This window comes from Schistocerca americana, chromosome X, assembly GCF_021461395.2.
Source record: "Schistocerca americana isolate TAMUIC-IGC-003095 chromosome X, iqSchAmer2.1, whole genome shotgun sequence".
Classification (NCBI taxonomy): domain Eukaryota; kingdom Metazoa; phylum Arthropoda; class Insecta; order Orthoptera; family Acrididae; genus Schistocerca; species Schistocerca americana.
The window spans coordinates 791,806,022-791,827,514 of NC_060130.1; the positions used below are offsets into that span (position 1 = coordinate 791,806,022).

General features: G+C 41.0%; 1 protein-coding gene across 1 annotated transcript in view; it reads left to right on the top strand.

Moving 5' to 3' along the window:
• The window catches only part of LOC124555096 (glutaryl-CoA dehydrogenase, mitochondrial-like), a 159,727-nt gene that overhangs the window by 98,732 nt on the left and 39,502 nt on the right, over positions 1 to 21,493 (top strand). The window contains exon 6 of the mRNA XM_047128893.1: positions 19,021 to 19,240. Within this exon, the coding sequence (XP_046984849.1) occupies positions 19,021 to 19,240 (220 nt within the window). The remainder of the gene's footprint in view (positions 1 to 19,020; positions 19,241 to 21,493) is intronic.

Here is a 21,493-nt window from a genome sequence, read left to right on the forward strand (position 1 = left end):
ATTCAAAAGAAAGAAAGATTATTAGGAAAATATTAGGGCCCAAAATTACTGCTGGAGATATTTATAGGCTGAGAAGTAATAAGGAAATAGAAGAATACACAGGCATACATGGTGACATGAGAAAACAAAGACTTAAATTTTATGGACACATTTAAAGAATGGCACCCACTAGGTTGACAAAACAAATAGTAGAACTCTACAAAAACAGAAATAAGGCCATAACTGACCAAATTAAATGGATTTCTGCAATGAAGGAGGATCTTAAAGTAGCTGGTATAACTCAGGCAGACATTACATGTAGAGAAACATTCAGGCAAAAGATATTTGATTGGAAAGTTGGTCAGAGGGAAATTAGAAAATGGACTGCAACATCGTGATCTGCTGAAAGAAAGAGACGTCATTCTGAAAGTATGAAACAAATTTACACACAAAGGGGAGGCCAACCATCAAAAGTGACATTGATGGATTGTACCTTGCGTAGTCCTATTGGGCCCATACATGAATAATAATAGTAATAATAATAATAATAATAATAATAATAAAAAAACCTGTGGAGGCCCGGGGAAAGAATAGGCCTCTGGTATGTTCTGGCAGTCGTAAAAGGCGACAAAAAGAACAAACCACTAATCGAGCTAACCCCCCTTTTAGTGTGATTAGTTGGTTCAGGACAGAACTAATGAAGCCTCAAACAAGCGCTGTCATGGTCGGGGACGACGCTTGAACCCTATGCCCGTCCACAATGGTAACGACACTGCTAGCCACACGGAAAATGATTTAAATCCAAATAGAGGTGTTTTACAGGATATGCTTCCTCCAACCACTCTAGAAGGAAAACAAAGACAGAGGATGAGATGGTCAGATGAAGTTAACCGACACCTCATGTTCTGTTATTACCAAGCAACAAACTTAGGAACCAACACAACTGGATACAGATCACAAGTATATGCAACATTTATTACCAGATACCCAGAATTAAAATTTTTAACAGAACAATGACTAGCTGATCAGATCCGTGTAATAATGAAAAATAACAGGATACCGCAGTCAGAATTAGAAAACATCAAACAACAAGTACAACAAATACTAGAACAAAATAATGTGGAATCAGAAGAAGAAGAAAATACAGTAATGGACTCAAACATCCCAGAGCAAATAAACAAAGAACAACATGTATCAATTAAACAATCAGAGGAAAACGAAATCTTAAGACAACCACCAGAACAAGCAAAAATAGAACACGAAGTGACACACATGTTAGATATAGAAGAAAAATTTCAGCTTAATGCAATTTTGTCATATGATGACATGTTGGAGACCGTGGCTGTTGTTTGAAGACAAATGTTGATGGTGTTAGGACAGCAACCAGCCACAAATTTACTTTGAGTTCCTTTATTCAAAGGAAACCGTTACCGGTTTCGAATCGTTGTGACTCATCATCAAACAGTTTACATGATTTCTTTCTGACATTTGGTGTGTTTTTATAGATTAATTGTCCTAAAATATAAATAAAACATAATTATAAACACGCCACACACAGATGGTTGCGTTACAGATTTTTCGTTGCATGTGACTTACGTGAAACGTCGGTTTCGAGTGTTTGTTTTCATAATGTTCGTCCAATCGATGTAAATGCATTCCCACTTATACAGCCTTTTTGTTCTTCATTTATAATTTTGTTCTGTGTTGTATGTGTTATTAATTTCTGTGTAATGACTGAAGTTAATTATAAATGAAGAACAAAAAGGCTGTTGCAAAGGAGCACGAGGATGTAAAGAGCAACTGATAATAGATGCAGAGGTGACATATCAAGCTAAAACTAAACAAAGGTCGCTACACTACGCATAAATTGATTACCAAAAGCTTTTGATAGTGTACCCCACTCATGGTTACTACAAATATTGGAAATATACAAAGTAGATCCTAAATTGATACAGTTCCTAAACATAGTAATGAAAAATTGGAAAACCACATTTAATATCCAAACAAATTCAAATAATATCACATCACAGCCAATACAGATTAAGCGTGGAATATACCAAGGAGACTCATTAAGTCCTTTCTGGTTCTACCTTGCTCTGAACCCACTATCCAACATGCCAAATAATACAAATTATGGATACAATATTACTTGAACATACCAACACAAAATCACACATTTGCTATACATGGATGATCTAAAACTACTGGCAGCAACAAATCAACAACTCAACCAATTACTAAAGATAACAGAAGTATTCAGCAATGATATAAATATGGCTTTTGGAACAGACAAATGTAAGAAAAATAGCATAGTCAAGGGAAAACACGCTAAACAAGAAGATTACATATTGGATGACCATAGCGACTGCATAGAAGCGATGGATAAAACAGATGCCTATAAATGTCTAGGAATAGATAATACAAATATTAAAGAAGAACTAAAAGAAAAATATAGACAAAGACTAACAAAAACACTGGAAACAGAACTGACAGCAAGAAACAAGATAAAAGCTATAAATACGTATGCTATACCAATATTGACCTACTCATTTGGAGTATTGAAATGGAGTAACACAGACATAGAAGCACTCAATACACTTACATGATCACAATGCCACAAATATAGAATACATCACATACATTCAACTACAGAAAGATTCACATTAAGCAGAAAGGAAGGAGGAAGGGGATTTATCGACATAAAAAACCTACATTATGGACAGGTAGACAATTTAAGAAAATTCTTTCCAGAACGAGCAGAAACTAGCAAAATACACAAAGCAATCACTCATATAAATACATCGGCTACACCACTGCAATTTCATAACCACTTCTACAACCCTTTAGATCACATAACATCAACAGATACGAAGAAAGTAAATTGGAAAAAGAAAACACTACATGGCAAACACCCGTATCATCTAACACAGCCACACATCGGTCAAGACGCATCCAACACATGGCTAAGAAAAGGCAATATATACAGTGAGATGGAAGGATTCAAGATTGCAATTCAGGATCAAACAATAAACACCAGATATTACAGCAAGCATATTATTAAAGATCCCAATACCACAACAGATAAATGCAGACTTTGCAAACAACAAATAGAAACAGTAGATCACATCACAAGTGGATGTACAATACTAGCAAATACAGAATACCCCAGAAGACATGACAATGTAGCAAAAATAATACATCAACAGCTTGCCTTACAACATAAACTAATAAAACAACATGTTCCCACATACAAGTATGCACCACAAAATGTACTGGAGAACGATGAATGCAAATTATACTGGAACAGGACCATTATAACAGATAAAACAACACCACATAACAAACCTGACATCATAATCACCAATAAAAAGAAGAAATTAACACAACTAATCGAAATATCCATACTCAATACAACAAATATACAGAAGAAAAAAAAGGAGAAAAAATTGAAAAATACATCCAACTGGCTGAGGAAGTCAAGGACATGTGGCATCAGGATAAAGTTGACATTATACCAATTATACTATCAACTACAGGAGTCATACCACACAATATCCACCAGTACATCGATGCAATACTGCTACATCCAAATGTATATATACAACTACAGAAATCTGTAATTATTGATACATATTCAATTACCCAAAAGTTCCTAAATGCAATGTAACATATACCGTACAGTTAAAAGGAAGTCACACTTGATCAAGGTCCGCGTCACTTTCCATTTTTAACCAGACATAACGTCTGAGAAAGGAAAGAAATAATAATAATAATAATAATAATCTGATAGTTCAGTAATATTCACACCTGCCAGCACCTGCCTTTTTTGGAATTGGAATTATTACATTTTTCTTGAAATAAGTTTATATTTCATTTTTCTTACAAATCTTGCACTCAAGGTGGACTAGTTTTTTTTCATATCTGGCTCTCCCAAGGCTCTTTGTAATTCTGAGGGATTGTCATCCACCCTACGTGCCTTGTTTCGGCTTAGATCTTTCAGCTGTCTACCAAATTCTTATTGCAGAATCACATGTGTTATCTCGTATTCATCTACTTCCTGTTCCCTTTCTATAATATTGTCTTCAACTTTATTTCCCTTCCACATATTCCTTCCAACTTCCAGCCTTCCTTTCTTAACTTGGTAGTAGCTTGCCAACTGGGCTCTTGACATCCATACAGCTGCTTCTGTTTTCTGCAAAGGTCTCTATGATTTTTCTTTAGGCAGCATATGTCTTTCCTGTAGTCATGCATGCTTTTACAGCTTCATATTCCTCCCCTAGTCATTCCTGCTTTACCATGTTGCAATTCTGTCAGTCAGATGTTTAACACATCTGCATTCCCTTTTGACACCATCATTTACTGCATTTTTGTATTTTCTCTTTTCGGTCAGTTACATTCCATATCTCATGTGTTATCCAAGGATTTTTACTGGGCCTTTCTTCTTGCCTTTATAATTCTATGCTGCTTTCATTATGCTACCCTTTCATTTTTTACTGTATTCCTTCTGCCTGTTTCAGTTAATTCGTAATGCTCCAAGTGCAATTCTCAACCACCTCTGGTTCCTTTAACTTAGGCAGCCCCATCTCCTTAATTTCCTGCTTTTCTGCAATTTCTTTAGTTTTAATCTGCAGTCTATAACCACTATATTATGGTCTGAGTCCACATCTGTCCCTTGAAATATTTTTCACATTGAAACCTGCTTTTGAAATCTCTGCCTTACTATTATATAATCTGTCTGAAACCTTCTTGTGTCTTAAGGTCTTTTCTTTGCATACAAATTTCTTTTCATTAAATCAAGTGTGGAAATGATGAAACTATACTCTGTGCAAAATTCTGCCAGGCTGCTTCCCCTTCCATTCCTTTCCTCTAGTCCATATTTTCCCACTATTTTTCCCATTTCCCATTTATTGCTATCGAATTATTGGCCCTCTAAATAAGGGGATACCAGCACCGTTAAACCATGCAATAGAACTGTGTGTCCTCAGCAAATCTAATAGCTGTAGTTTCCTCTTGATTTCAGCCAGTGGAGTACCAACATAGAAAGGCCATATTGGTTAATATTACAATACCAGATCAATCAATCATCCCAACAACTACTGAACAACCTGCTATCTCTCTTCAGGAGGCCTATGTTAATCTGAGTCAGACACCCCTCACATGTGGTTACACCTATCGTGCAGGTAACTGTATCTTGGAGGCACACAAGCCATCCCACTGCACCAAGGTCCATGGTTGGCTTCATAACTTGTAGCACACCCTGATCCAGGTGAGAAAATCATAGCAAATTAATGGCAGAGGTTTCTGAATACTTAGAAGGGAATTGCATTGGACACTGACTTAACAGCATCCCTAATTATGGGGTCAAATGAAATGAAGTTTCCAAATGGAACATAGTTTTGTGTTTGCAATAATCATTAAAGCTGACTAAGTGACTGCGTTATGTCCACACTGGCTGAGATCACAAATAGCTGAGGATTTTTAAATTTATGTGGTCTACAGATGTCTTCAAGTTAGATTGTCACATCCTATGTACATAAGTGACAAACCAGTTTTGCTGTGTTGTCACTCTGTTGCTTTCTTTGGGAGTAGCCTCTTTTGCTATGGATGATCAACCCACATGGCTTGCCAATGAGGTGTGTACTGTTATAGGCTGTTGATGGTATTGAACGTGAGGGAAATGATGCAGTTTGAGCTGTACGGCACTTCTACTTTCAGATCTCCTGGCATTGCAACTTCCAAATCCGTATGATAGTCGTCTACTGTGTGATCATCTAGTTTTAATTACTCACAACAGAGTTCCTAAAATGGACAGTACCACTGTGCATTAGGAAGTTTGTATAGGACTGTTCAAATTCAGAATTTAAACATATAGAATCTGGTGTTTTTAGTCTTTTTGCTGCTTGAAATTATAGTAAAACATTTAGGTTTTAATGATTACATCCATCAGCTGGTTGCTGTTAGGTACTGTTGATGAAGTCGATTGATATAATCATCAAAATTTTTAGTTTTTACTCTGATTTCACATGGCAAGATAACTGAAAACATTTTATACAAAGATCTTCATTTGTTTCATGCAAATGGCATTTACAGGTCAAACCACAAATATAGTACCTCATAAAGTTGCCCCTGATGCTTCTGGCACTGATATACAACAAAGTGGCTTTTCTTGTTGACATATGACTGGAATAGGCCATAGGCAACAAGACTGGGTTCATTAATGGCGTATATTTTCTCAGTACCTTAAATATTTGTGTCTCTATCCATGACAAGAAATTGTAACGATTCTGTTATATTTTGACTTAATTTTTGTCTCAAAAGTTATCAAATGTGGCAAAATATTGATGAAGAGTATGAAGATGGAAGGGTTTGTGTTATAACCTTTAATCACCAATAATTGCGTGGATATTCAAACACACTCACTTAGAAGCAATAGCTGGTTACATGATAACAACTCAGTATCTCTTATTCGACTGCCGTGCCGTGACATGCGGCTGGCGCCGTTCGTAGCTAGGTGGCGCTCCCGCGCTCAGCCGAGTTGCGGAGCACCTCTATCGCCGTTTGCGCGTACTGTCGTGGCGGCACTGTTAAATGTCATGGCACTGTCACAACACTTTTCCCCTCTTGAAAAAAAAAAAAAAAAAAACACTCACTTCCTTGCAGACATGGACAGTGCGGAGACATCCATGGTCTCTTGTGAGGCCCCGAGAAGATCCTGCGGAGAGACACGAGAGTATGGTCGAAAATGCCCAGGACGGAAGCTCGTGCGTGGAACGTGCCTGCTGGATGAGATGATGGGTGAAAACTCCGGGCTGTGCTCCAGCGAGATGGGTCCCGGAGAAGGCGGCATCGCAACTGGGGCCGGTTCCGGTGTACTCGGCAATGGTAGCGACGGCGGCTGCATCAACATGTACGGTAGATCAGCAGCAGCGACAGGACTGGCTTCTCGGGCTGGTGGAGGCGAAGGAAGGGGCGGTGGCACCAGCGTGGCCACCACTCGTGGGCGCATCTAGTTGTAATGACGAACAACCATGCCGTCGTCCGTATGTATTTCACAAAGCCGGCGGCCGCGAAGAGCCTTGACCACCCCTGGAATCCATTTAGGGTGAGATCCGTACTCTCGTGCCCACATGTCGGCACCCACCGAGTATTTTCCCGCACTAGGGGACACAGCACAAGGCCTGACAGGGTGAAGCAGGTGCAGTAGAGTGCGCGGTTTGCGGCCATGCAAGAGTTCAGCAGGGCTGCGATCACCCAGAGGCATGAAGCGATAAGAACTCAGAAATTGCAACAGAGCATCATCTGTGGATAAATCACTACGGAATTTTTTCATCTGGCTTTTGAAACTGCGGACAAGGCACTCGACCTCCCCATTCGATTGCGGATGGAAGGGCAGTGCTGTAACATGATGAATCCCTTGTCCAATACAAAAATCACGGAAGGCCTGCGAAGAGAACTGAGGGCCATTGTCCGTGACGATCGTGGATGGAAGACCTTCTAGCGCAAAGATTTTGGACAAAGCCAGCGTCGTCGCCGCAGTGGTGGACGACGAACATCGAACAACAAACGGAAACTTCGAGAAGGCGTCAATCAACAGTAGCCAATAAGTACCGAGGAAGGGGCCGGGAAAGTCAGCGTGCACCCGTTCCCATGGCTGCGCTGGATCAGGCCACGGAGAGGGCATTGTACGAGGTGCAGCCAGTTGTTGAGCACACTGACCACACGCAGCAACCATGTGGGCGATGTCCGAATCAATACCGGACCAATAAACGTGCCTGCGGGCCAGGGACTTAGTCCGAGAAATACCCCAATGGCCTTCATGCAACAGTTTGAGAACATCTTTGAGAAGAGAGGCTGGCACCACGACCCATGGAGATGCACCATCCGTGGCCAGAAGAACAACACCATCACGAACAGACAGACGAAGGCGCAAGGCATGGTAGTTGCCAAGGGGATCCGATGCCCGGCCCTGGGTCCTGTCCGGCCAACCCCATTGAACAAAACCGATCACCTGACGCAGGACCAGGTCCTGTGCAGTAGCCGACGCGACCTGTGAACCTGTGAGTGGAAAACCCTCAACCGCACGACGCTCTTCCTCATCAATGTGGAAACAGAGTAGTTCATCACGATCGAAAACTGGGTCGGGGCCCATCGGCAATCGCGACAATGCGTCAGCGTTGGCGTGCTGGGCCGTGGGGCGATAGTGAATCTCATAGGGAAAACGAGACAAGTATAAGGCCCAACGTTGCAGGCGGTGAGCTGCCTTATCCGGAAGCGACGCCGATGGGCTGAACAGAGAGACCAGCGGCTTGTGGTCAGTGATGAGGTGAAACTTAGAACCATACAAAAAAATGCTGAACTTTTAGAGCGTAAATGATAGCGAGCACCTCCTTTTCGATTTGAGAGTAATGCCGTTGCGCATCGTTGAGGGTCTTGGAAGCATAGGCAATGGGTCGTTCCGAGAACAGCCCCTAGGCCATACTGTGACGCGTCAGTCGCCAGAACCAAGTGCTGATCCGGACGGAATGTGGCAAGACAAGGCGCCGACTGCAAATAAGCCTTCAGGCGGACAAAAGCCTGCTCACACTCGTCGGACCAACAGAAAGGGACGTTTTTTCATAACAACTGATGCAGAGGATGAGCGACCGCCGCCGCGGATGGAATGAATTTGTGATAACAAGCAATCTTGCCTAGAAACGCCTGAAGTTCTTTGACCGTAGACGGCCGGGGTAGAGCATTAATGGCCGCAACATGCTGACGTAGAGGACGTATACCCTCACGGGACAAGTGGAAACCAAGATACACAATGGAGGGTTGGAAGAACTGTGACTTGTCCAGATTGCACCTCAACCCAGCCGAATGCAAAACCCGAAACAGTGAACGCAAATTGCGAAGGTGCTCCTCAGTGGACGCCCCCGTGACAACAATGTCATCCAGATAGTTTATGCAGCCAGGAACGGAAGCCGTGAGCTGTTCCAAAAACCGCTGAAAAATGGCCGGCGCGCTAGCGACGCCAAATGGTAACCGCTGGTACTGATACAACCCACTAGGAGTGTTTGTGACGAGAAATTCCTTAGAAGAAGCATCCAATGGCAACTGATGGTACGCCTCTGATAAGTCAAGTTTGGAAAAGAACTGGCCCCCAGTGAGCTTGGTAAATAACTCCTCAGGACAGGGAAGAGGATAAGTGTCAATGAGGCTCTGAGCGTTGACAGTGGCTTTAAAATCACCACACAATCACAGACTCCCGTTTGGTTTAGAAACTACCATGATTGGTGATGCCCATTCGCTGGAGGTAACAGGAAGGAGAATCTCCGAAGCTGTTAACCTGTCTATCTCAGCCTTGACAGGTGCACGCAACGCTACCGGAATAGGGCGTGCCAGGAAAAACTTAGGGCGAGCTGTAGGTTTAAGAGTAATGTGGGCTTCAAAATCCTTGGCACGATCCAGACCAGCAGAGAACACGAACAAAAATTCAGAACACAATCCATCCAGCTGTTGATATGGAATATCCTCAGATATGAGGTGCACATCATCATCAACGGAGAACCCGAACAACTGGAAAGCATCATAACCGAACAGGTTTTCAGTGCCCGCATGATCCACTACATAAAATGTGAGGGGCCTAACAACAGACTTGTAGGCAGTGGAAGCATCAAACTGGCCAATGATAGGAATTTTCTGTTTATTATAAGTTCTCAGATTTCGCGTAACTGGAGACAAGGGAGGGGAGCCCAACTCCAAATACGTGCGAGAATTAATGAGAGTTACTGCAGAGCCAGTGCCCACTTGCATGCGAATGTCTTTAACCAGAACACGAACAGTAACAAACAACTTATTTGTTTGAGAAAGCACACAGTTAACATCCATGTCTGATGCCTCGTCCTCGTCGACAGGAACTTTAGGGGACTGACACGCAGAAGGAATGTGGCCTTTTTTCCTACATGAATTACACGTGGCCCAACATTTTGGACACACGGCCCTGTCATGCTGTACGAAACAATGTGGACAAGAAGGAAGTGCGGAACGAACCTGCTTCCGTGGTTGCTGTTGTCACTGCGAGCGTTGCGGCCCAACGCGTCGTTGCTTACGCGAGTGAACCGCCGCCACATCTTCGTTCTCCTGTGAAACAGGCAAATTGTCCGGATCGAAAGTTGACTGTACAGCGCCTACATCACACCACGCATCTATTTGCGCGCCAGCAGTGTGAGACACTTCAGAGGATTGAGCGATGCTTAGAACTTCCGACAACGACGGGTTTGGCAGTTGTAGGGCACGTTGCCGAACTTCTTTATCAGGAGCAAGCCGTAGAATAGCATCCCTAACCATTGAATCAGCATAAGACTCATGATGAGTGTCCATGACAAACTGACATTTCCTACTCAGACCGTGTAGTTCCGCCGCCCAAGCCCGGTAAGATTGATGGGGCTGTTTACGACACTGGTAGAACGCCACGCGGGTGGCAACGACGTGGGTGTTTTTTCGGTAATAGTTAGACAATAAGTCACACATTTCTTGGAAGGACAGAGAGGCAGGTTCCCGCAGAGGGGCTAACTGAGATAGCAGCTGATAGATCCGTGGGGAAATCCAAGATAGAAATAACGACTTACACATAGGAGCGTCGACAACGCCGAAAGCCAAGAAGTGTTGCCGCAAACGCTTCTCATAATCCTCCCAGTCTTCAGCGGCCTCGTCGTAAGCAGGGAATGGAGGCGGAGAAGTGGAAGGCAGACGATGAGTAAGCGATGTTGACAATGCCTGAATAGCAGCCGTCAACTGTGTTTGTTGTTCAATGAGCGCTTACATAAGCTGTTCCATGTCTGCCCCGTCACGAACACACAAATCCACAACGCAGTGAAAATATCCAACCTCGTCGCCAAAAAGTGTTATAGCCTTTAATCCCCAATAATTGCGTGGATATTCAAACACACTCACTTAGAAGCAATAGGTGGTTACATGATAACAACTCAGTATCTCTTATTCGACTACCGTGCCGTGACATGCAGCCGGCGCCGTTCGTAGCTAGGTGGCGCTCCCGCGCTCAGCCGAGTTGTGGAGTGCCTCTATCGCCGTTTGCGCGTACTGTCGTGGCGGCACTGTTAAATGTCGTGGCACTGTCACAACAGTTTGAGTCTTTTACACAGCAGACAAAGAGATAATTAAGATAATATTTACTACAAAATAAGATTGTATGTTTTATTTTAGACAGAAAATTAGTAGTTATTTTTTTATTATCCTGAGCTGTATGAGAAAAGTTATTAACAATAGAAATGCTAGTTCTACAAAGATATGTGCTATACTGTGTTCCCACAACACTGGGTTCATAAATGCCCATACAAAAACCTCTCTGCCCCTGGCAACAGGCTGGCCTCAACCTCCATCACTTTCACTCTCTACAACCTCCCTTGCTCTTCTCACATTTGGTCATAGTAGTTATGAAATTGTTTTCCTGCAAAGGAAAACTTGATACATTCATATCTCTGCTCCACAGTAACCTGAGTTCTGTGGCCAACAGTGTTGACAAGTGACACTCAACTTCATGGGAAAAGTTGAGTCCAAACATATACATGAATAAGATGAAAAATACAAGTTTCTTACCAGTTTTGCTTCTGAGATAGTATTGAGAAAAAATAAGAGTTCAGTATACAGTCCAGTAAAAAGTTAATAGTGACAGAGTTAATCAAGTGAAAGGTAAATGAAACAGTAAACTCTATTTTTTTTAAATTATTGTGGTTACAGTTCTATGTAGTTGGGAAGTTCAGTTAGTTGTGTTGTCTTCATAGCACTTTTGGCAAGATGATGCCACTAAACTCCATAGCTGCTGTGATATCTTTCCGTACTATATTTTTTAGAAGAAATTTTGCAAAAGGGGTTGAGTCACTAATTTACGGTGACTTGGGAGATGATAACTCACAGGTTCAAATATCTTGTGACTTACGTATTCTCAGCAAACATGGTAGCTTACATAAATGAATTTCTGAACCACTGCTACAGCATTAAGTTCAGTTAATAAAATGTCCTTACAGCAAGTCTTTGAAGCAACAGGGATCATTTTACAAAATGGTAGTTGATGCTTCCTTTGTGTAGCATAGCAAATGACAGCCATTTTGGCCTTTTGAGACTATTACCCCTGTAATCTTGGAGACTAGGGCTTAACAGTTGAATGAGCTCCTAATTCTGGATGGTGTGTCCATAATGGCAGTGGCTGCATCACCTTCAGTGGCAGCGTTATGTGGGATCAAGTGCCATGTCCTTCTTCACCAGTCCATGCTGAAGACCCCCTGCTGGCTGCTACTGCTGTCCTGTATCTTGACCATAAACAGTGGAAAGCTCCCACCTCTGACAGCCTTCTGTTTGTTTCTGCCACAGAGGACACACTCCCATGTCTTTTCTCCCTTTCTGTTGCCCCCAACATATTCTCATTGGTCCCCATTCTTGCTGCTTTGTTATGACAGTAATTTTATCATTGTGTGGTTCAGAATAGTACAAAACTTTAGTGGTTATTTTCGCTGTCTAAAATAAAATGTTAAAATATTATTTAGCAATTAACATAATAATATAAGAGTTTACCTGGTATAAGAAACGATAGCCTCTCAAGTTTTCTGCCAGTGACAGATGTGTGGCAGAACCATTACAAAAGTGAATTACATACATTCACACAATGCACCTGGAACACCTCAAAATGTTGCTTTTGGTATTGCCTGTAAGAGTCTCAAGCCCCTGTGTTTCTTGGAATGGCACAAATGACAATGGACATGGTAGTAGGGACACTAAAGCTTGTATCTCCTAAGACTGTTGGCGACTGCATTATTCCAAACTTTTTTATTGGCTCTCCTGTTTGTTTAGTTGTTACTGAAGTAGTTGATGGTGTTGGTGTTGTCCATGCTGAAGTTATTGCTGGTCTATTTCAGTTCTTATTGCTTGCATCTTCTCTGTGGAAGGGAATACATTGTACCTTATGAAAGAATTATGGATTATTAACAGGAACCATGGACCTTGCCGTTGGTGGGGAGGCTTGCGTGCCTCAGCGATACAGATGGCCGTACCATAGGTTCAACCACAACGGAGGGGTATCTGTTGAGAGGCCAGACAAATGTGTGGTTCCTGAAGAAGGGCAGCAGCCTTTTCAGTAGTTGCAGGGGCAACAGTCTGGATGATTGACTGATCTGGCCTTGCACCACTAACCAAAACGGCCTTGCTGTGCTGGTACTGCGAACGGCTGAAAGCAAGGGGAAACTACAGCCGTAATTTTTCCCGAGGGCATGCAGCTTTACTGTATGGTTAAATGATGATGGCGTCCTCTTGGGTAAAATATTCCGGTGGTAAAACAGTCCCCCATTTGGATCTCCGGGCGGGGACTAGTCAAGAGGATGTCGTTATCAGGAGAAAGAAAACTGGCGTTCTACGGATCGGAGCATGGAATGTCAGATCCCTTAATCGGGCAGGTAGGTTAGAAAATTTAAAAAGGGAAATGGATAGGTTGAAGTTAGATATAGTGGGAATTAGTGAAGTTCGGTGGCAGGAGGAACAAGACTTTTGGTCAGGTGAATACAGGGTTATAAATACTAAATCAAATAGGGGTAATGCAGGAGTAGGTTTAATAATGAATAAAAAAATAGGAGTTCAGGTAAGCTACTACAAACAACATAGTGAACGCATTATTGTGGCCAAGATAGACACGAAGCCCACGCCTACAACAATTGTACAAGTTTATATGCCAACTAGCTCTGCAGATGACGAAGAAATTGATGAAACGTATGATGAGATAAAAGAAATTATTCAGGTAGTGAAGGGAGACGAAAATTTAATACTCATGGGTTACTGGAATTCGAGAGTAGGAAAAGGGAGAGAAGGAAACATAGTGGGTGAATACAGATTGGCGGAGAGAAATGAAAGAGGAAGCCGTCTGGTAGAATTTTGCACAGAGCATAACTTAATCATAGCTAACACTTGGTTCAAGAATCATAAAAGAAGGCTGTATACATGGAAGAATCCTGGAGATACTAGAAGGTATCAGATAGATTATATAATGGTAAGACAGAGATTTAGGAACCAGGTTTTAAATTGTAAGACATTTCCAGGGGCAGATATCAACTGTGACCACAATCTACTGGTTATGAACTGTAGATTAAAACTGATGAAACTGCAAAAAGGTGGGAATTTAAGGAGATGGGACCTGGATAAACTGACTAAACCAAAGGTTGTACAGAGTTTCAGGGAGAGCATAATGGAACAATTGACAGGAATGGGGGAAAGAAATACAGTAGAAGAAGAATGGGTAGCTCTGAGGAATGAAGTAGTGAAGGCAGCAGAGGATCAAGTAGGTAAAAAGACGAGTGCTAGTAGAAATCCTTAGGTAACAGAAGAAATATTGAATTTAATTGATGAAAGGAGAAAATATAAAAATGCAGTAAATGAAGCAGGCAAAACGGAATACAAACGTCTCAAAAATGAGATCAACAGGAAGTGCAAAATGGCTAAGCAGGGATGGATAGAGGACAAATGTAAGAATGTAGAGGCTTATCTCACTAGGGGTAAGATAGATACTGCCTACAGGAAAATTAAAGAGACTTTTGGAGAAAAGAGAGCCACTTGTATGAATATCAAAAGCTCAGATGGAAACCCAGTTCTAAGCAAAGAAGGGAAAGCAGAAAGGTGGAAGGAGAATATAGAGTGTCTATACAAGGGGGATGTACTTGAGGACAATATTATGGAAATGGAAGAGGATGTAGATGAAGATGAAATGGGAGATACGATACTGTGTGAAGAGTTTGACAGAACACTGAAAGACCTGAGTCGAAACAAGGCCCCGGGAGTAGGCAACATTCCATTGGAACTACTGACGGCCTTGGGAGAGCCAGTCCTGACAAAACTCTACCATCTGGTGAGCAAGATGTATGAGACAGGCGAAATACCCTCAGACTTAAAGAAGAATATAATAATTCCAATCCCAAAGCAAGCAGGTGTTGACAGATGTGAAAATTACCGAACTATCAGTTTAATAAGTCACAGCTGCAAAATACTAACGCGAATTCTTTACAGACGAATGGAAAAACTGGTAGAAGCCGATCTCGGCGAAGATCAGTTTGGATTCCGCAGAAATGTTGGAACACGTGAGGCAATACTGACCCTACTACTTATCTTAGAAGAAAGATTAAGGAAAGGCAAACCTACATTTCTAGCATTTGTAGACTTAGAGAAAGCTTTTGACAATGTTGACTGGAATATTCTCTTTCAAATTCTAAAGGTGGCAGGGGTAAAATACAGGGAGCGAAAGGCTATTTACAATTTGTACAGAAAGTAGATGGCAGTTATAAGAGTCGAGGGGCATGAAAGGGAAGCAGTGGTTGGGAAGGGAGTGAGACGGGGTTGTAGCCCACGTTGAGGTTCGCCGATGACATTGTAATTCTGTCAGAGACAGCAAAGGGCTTGGAAGAGTAGTTGAACGGAATGGACAGTGTCTTGAAAGGAGGATATAAGATGAACATCAACAAAAGCTAAACGAGGATAATGGAATGTAGTCGAATTAAGTCGGGTGATGCTGAGGGAATTAGATTAGAAAATGAGACACTTAAAGTAGTAAAGGAGTTTTGCTATTTGGGGAGCAAAATAACTGATGATGGTCGAAGTAGGGAGGATATAAAATGTAGAATGGCAATGGCAAGGAAAGCGTTTCTGAAGAAGAGAAATTTGTTAACATCGAGTATAGATTTAAGTGTCAGGAAGTCGTTTATGAAAGTATTTGTATGGAGTGTAGCCATGTATGGAAGTGAAACATGGACGGTAAATAGTTTGGACAAGAAGAGAATAGAAGCTTTCGAAATGTGGTGCTACAGAAGAATGCTGAAGATTAGATGGGTAGATCACATAACTAATGAGGAGGTATTGAATAGAATTGGGGAGAAGAGGAGTTTGTGTCACAACTTGACTAGAAGAAGGGATCGGTTGGTAGGACATGTTCTGAGGCATCAAGGGATCACAAATTTAGCATTGGAGGGCAGCGTGGCGTGTAAAAATCGTAGAGGGAGACCAAGAGATGAATACACTAAGCAAATTCAGAAGGATGTAGGTTGCAGTAAGTACTGGGAGATGAAGAAGCTTGCACAGGAAAGAGTAGCGTGGAGAGCTGCATCAAACCAGTCTCAGGACTGAAGACAACAACAACAACAACAACAGGAAACTTGAAACATATACCAGAATAATTGTCAGTTTGTCAGGACATTACATGAATAATGTAGACCTGAGTTCAAAATTTTTTGAACCTCAATTATTTGCATAGAACAGATGATACAAATGTACTGAACTTCATTTCAGGTAAGGGAATCTTTAATAGACCACCAATCGTTGAAATACCTGTATCAATGTGCATGTAGAAGAACATTGCTTTGGCATAAATAAAGATATTATGTTTTGTGGCTTGGGTACCAAGGAGAACCTTCAGGGCTGTAGAACTAGCCAATAATGTGTTGCTCAATTGAAATTTTGGTATCCCCACCAGCAGACAAATGTATGGACACAGATGAACTGCAGTGGGTTCTGTGGTAGAGTAGTGCAGAAAGCTATCATGGACGTCATGTGTGGAGTGTCATATGGGCAGAACTGCTGACTCAGGTGTTTACTTGCCAGGGACGCTAGGTGGGGCCAGTGAGTTCCTATGGAGTGATCGACTAACACTGACCTGACTTCCACATTGCAGCATGCTCTTGTTTCCACATGTTATTTGTTTGGTAATTCATGCTGGTTGCATTTTGTGCTTTTCTCCTTGTGTCTCTACATGGTGTTTGGACTCCCTGTTCCCCCATAGATCAACTTGCACATTGAGTTTATCCTCTTCTGCGGTCCAGCTTCCAGGCTCCCGGGTTGAGTGCCCACAGTTGGCTAGATTAGTGACATTTGTGCTGATGGCTATGTTTTGCAACATTGTCGTGCCTGTGCAGATACAAAAGAAACAATTATGTTGAAGTATGGTTTTTCACTGTATTAAGTGTTGCAAGTATTAATTCTAGATTTGCATAAGGCATTTGGTTCTATAAATCATACAGTACTTTTATCCAAATTAGCGGTATAATAGCAGTATCACTAAAATTCATAAGTTATCTCTGAGATGGGAGACAGTATGCTAAACTATCTTATAAGAATGGAAGTAAGAATGCCCCACAGTAAAATCAGTATACAAGACTCTCAACTTTGGAGTTCCCAGGGAAGTATTCTTAGATCATAAAACTTAAAGCTAGTGAACTATGCTGCTGATACAGCATTTATTATCCTCAGCCGCAATGAGCAGATAGCATTCCAAAACAATAAAGACAACTTTGAACTAATCATGGAACATCTGATCATGAATAAACTTATACCGAATAAGGCCAAGACTGTTGTGATAAAGTTGGTGCTCAATTGCAACCAGTCTCAAGTGTATATAAATATTGAATCACTGTCTACAGTTGAAACATCCAATAAACATAAATTTTTAGACATTGTTATTGATGAGTGTCTTACATGAAAAGAGTCTGTCAGCTACATCTGTAAAGAGACTAGCTGAAATATTTGGTTACTAAAACACCTGAAAAATATATAACTCCTCCTATTATTAAACAAATGCTCTATGGATTAACCCTTCTCATTTACAACACGAGACTGAAATTTGGGTTGGAGCACCCACAGTCTACATGGATAAAATATTCAGGCTTCAGAAGATACTAGTTATGGTTATTACTACTGTAAGCAAATACTAGTCATGTTGGGACTATGTTAAGTGTAATTTATTGACTATACAATAAAGGTATATGCTTATGACAATTATATTTGTAAAAGAGAATGATGCAATAAGCATAATGAATAGAGATTTTATTAATGCAATACATGAATAAGGTGTATTCAAATAACTTACAGGAATGCAGCTGGGTGACGACATTCTATACACTGGGAGAAACTAAGGTCTCATAAGGTGTTGTTATTATGATACTGAGTAAGAAAAGTGCTACAAATGAAAGTCCTTTTGCATTTTATAATAGGTTGCCAAATAATGTAAAGCAGCTCTGTGGAAATTTCTTTAAGAGGAAGTTGAAACAGCTGTTAATTAAAAGACTTTTATATCCACTCAGACATTTCTGAACTCCATTATCAGTAGTATTACTTTTGAATGTTGCAGTGTATTAGTGGCGTTGAATGTTTATATAATGGCATCTAATGTGCTTCTATTTTAGCTTATGTATTCCTTATATGTACGACATGATATCATCATTGTAAGTGTGCAGTAATTACAATGTTCAAGGCTGTAAAGGTATCATAGACAAATAAAGGTTAATAATAATCATAATAATAATAATAATATCATTTCTTATGTTATAAAAATCCTACACGGGTGCTTTTCTATGTTAATAATCATGCATAATAATATTGTATTGTATGGAACTGAGGACCTAGAAATGATGGAGAGGCTTCGTCCCTGCCATAGCCCACAGTGGTACACAATCCCACAACAGGTTACAGCAGTCCACTCACCCCACCGCCGCCCCACACCGAACCAAGGGTTATTGTGCGGTTCAGCCCCCAGTGGACACCTCCCCTCCCCCAGGAACATATCACACCAGACGAGTGTAACCCCAATGTTTGCATGGTAGAATAATGATGGTGTATGCGTACGTGGAGAAAGTGTTTGTGAAGCAATCGCTGACATAGTGTAACTGAGGCAGAATAAGTGGAACCAGCCCACATTCGCCAAGGCAGATGGAAAACCGCCTTAAAAACCATCCACAGACTTGCTGGCACACCGGACCTCGACACTAATCCATTGCATGGATTTGTGCTGGGGACCGGCATGCCTCCTACCTGGAAAGCAGTGCATTAGACCGCACAGCTAACCGAATGGGCATGCATAATAGTGCATACCTGTAGCTATATTTGGGTATTTCAGACACATCATATTGTCATATGCTTGTTCCTTAATACTATCTATGATGAGTTTCCATTGTGTTGATTTCTTTTGATTTGAAAAGTGTACTTGTAATACTGCATCTATGTTTATGTAACTTATTGTCTGTTCAGGATAAGCAATGCCCCAGTTGCAGATATTTTAATTATTTGGGCAAAATGTGAAGACGGCAAGTTACGAGGATTCATTGTGGAAAGGAATGGAGCCAAAGGATTGGCAACACCCAAAATAGAAGGCAAATTCTCACTTCGGGCATCTGCTACAGGAATGATTTTCTTAGATGAAGTTGAAGTTCCAGAGGAAAACGTTCTTCCTGGTGTGGCCAGTTTCAAAGTAAGCTTGAATTTTGTTTTTGTCATGTGTCACCATAACTCACTACCATAATCCCTAATCTTATACCAGAACATACTGAATATGGGCAGAGTAATTCAGTCAAGAATTGCAATGTGTGAGACTGACAACTACGTTGCGACACCAACCAAGAGCAGTATTTAATTCTTTGTTAAATGAGAATTGTGTGTTGGTAGGAACAAGTGACGGCAAAGTGTCATGTTTTGTGTATGTATTAACTCAGAACAGCAAGAAAAATTTCTTTATTCTAGTAGAAGCATCTTTAGGCAACAGATGCAAAAGTTACTTTATTTTCTACAATTTTCTTCTTTATTATGCCTGTAATGTCTAGAACTTCCTTTAGATTCCATAGATGAGTGTATTTTAATTCCCTTAGCTGAAGTTTTACCCAGCAAAGCAATCCAATTATCTGGCCAGGGTGCTGGTGCCCCTGTGTTCATGCCCTATAAGCAAGGAGGGGAGGTAGTAATGGTGTACCTTCCAGTACTGTTACAAGAGGAGTGCTGTCACACGCTAAATGTCTATACTCACATCTAAATGAAGTACCCATTTAGAATAAGACCGGAATTGGGACACGTAGTATATCTCACCTTGGCTGCTCACAGTGGGCAGCAGTAAGAAGGGCAATATCTGGAAAACTATCTTCCCCAGTGACATCGCTATTTTCTACGTGTGTATCTGTTGATTCTTTGCTGCTGTTTCACTGAAGGATGACAATGCTGACTTTTTGTTTGAATCTGTGCTGAGTGATTTTATTTATATTTTCAGTTCCTTGGCCATCAAAGTGTGTCTCCTCCACTCATCATCACACACTTTTTTGGCATGATACGTATACTATCAAGTCTTCTAAGGACACAGCAGTAAAAGATAATGTGACAGCCACATAAGCATAGTGACATTGTGGTCTAGTGGTTAGTATTTGTGGCTAGTAATGCCAAGGTCCTGTGTTTGATTCCCAGTGACTATCTCAAATTTTTCGTGGGTGGAAAGGTTTGGAAGGAAACCCACTTAGCCTTGTAATGCCAACTTGTTGTTGTGGTCTTCAGTCCTGAGACTGGTTTGATGCAGCTCTCCATGCTACTCTATCCTGTGCAAGCTTTTTCATCTCCCAGTACCTACTGCAACCTACATCCTTCTGAATTTGCTTAGTGTATTCATCTCTTGGTCTCCCTCTACGATTTTTACCCTCCACGCTGCCCTCCAACTATAACCAGAAAAATTGATACATAAATCACCAAAGTAGTGTTACATCAAAAGGTATGCACCAAGCTAGATGACAAACAACATTTATTTATTAGCAGCAGAAGCATGAGCTGTTAAGTTTTTCAGGTTAGAGAGTAAGATGTGTGATGGATCATGATTATCTTTGCAAGATTTCATAATAGTACTGTAGGATTTAGGTCTAGATGGCATGACAGCAGTAAGAAGGGACATTTTTTGCAAGAGTTTACCAATTGAATAAAGAGAAAGTGTTTGTTGCTCTGTAATTAATGTGAAAGTTTGGTTTTCTTTGTCTCTACAGATTTGTAGTTTTTTTGCCATTTCTACATGATAGTCTGAAGTTTTCCTGTTGTAGTCACAGAGGAAATGTGAACAAAAAATAAAACTCTGCAGTCACAACAATGAAACGCTCTCTGGCACTGTTGTCCGATGACACTGTTCACACATTGCCACTTTGCAATATTTTTCACAGTGTAGTATGTATGGATCCATGGCTCATCTAAGTAAACCATTGGTCACTTTATGCTAATGCTTCATTTTATAAATTTTTTTTAAAAGTCTGATATCATAGGCTTTTTTGCCAGTATGTTCATGAATCATTCATTCTAGCAACTTCTAAAATCAAATCCCATAGATGGAACAGTTTTTCTTAGAGTTTCTTTTCTAGTAGGGAAGGCTAATTCAGTGAAACAACAGCTGTGAAATTTCTGCAAAGATTGTATTTCCTTCCATGGCCATAATATTGCAGCAATTTATTTAGATCATCAATGAAATATTTATTGTATGCATTTCTCCAATTCTGTTTTGGGGCACATACTTGATGTCCTACTCCACTTGGCATCATATCCCTCCTTCTGTAATTTGCACACCATTCCCTAACTGAATGCATCTTTTATCACCTTCTGTGTCAGCACTATCACACTTTCCTCGTTTTCATTGCCTGTAATATTAATGATGTTAATAGCAAGTAGTCATGACTTTCCACAAAGGTATTTTCTGCAGTCCCTTTTTGTG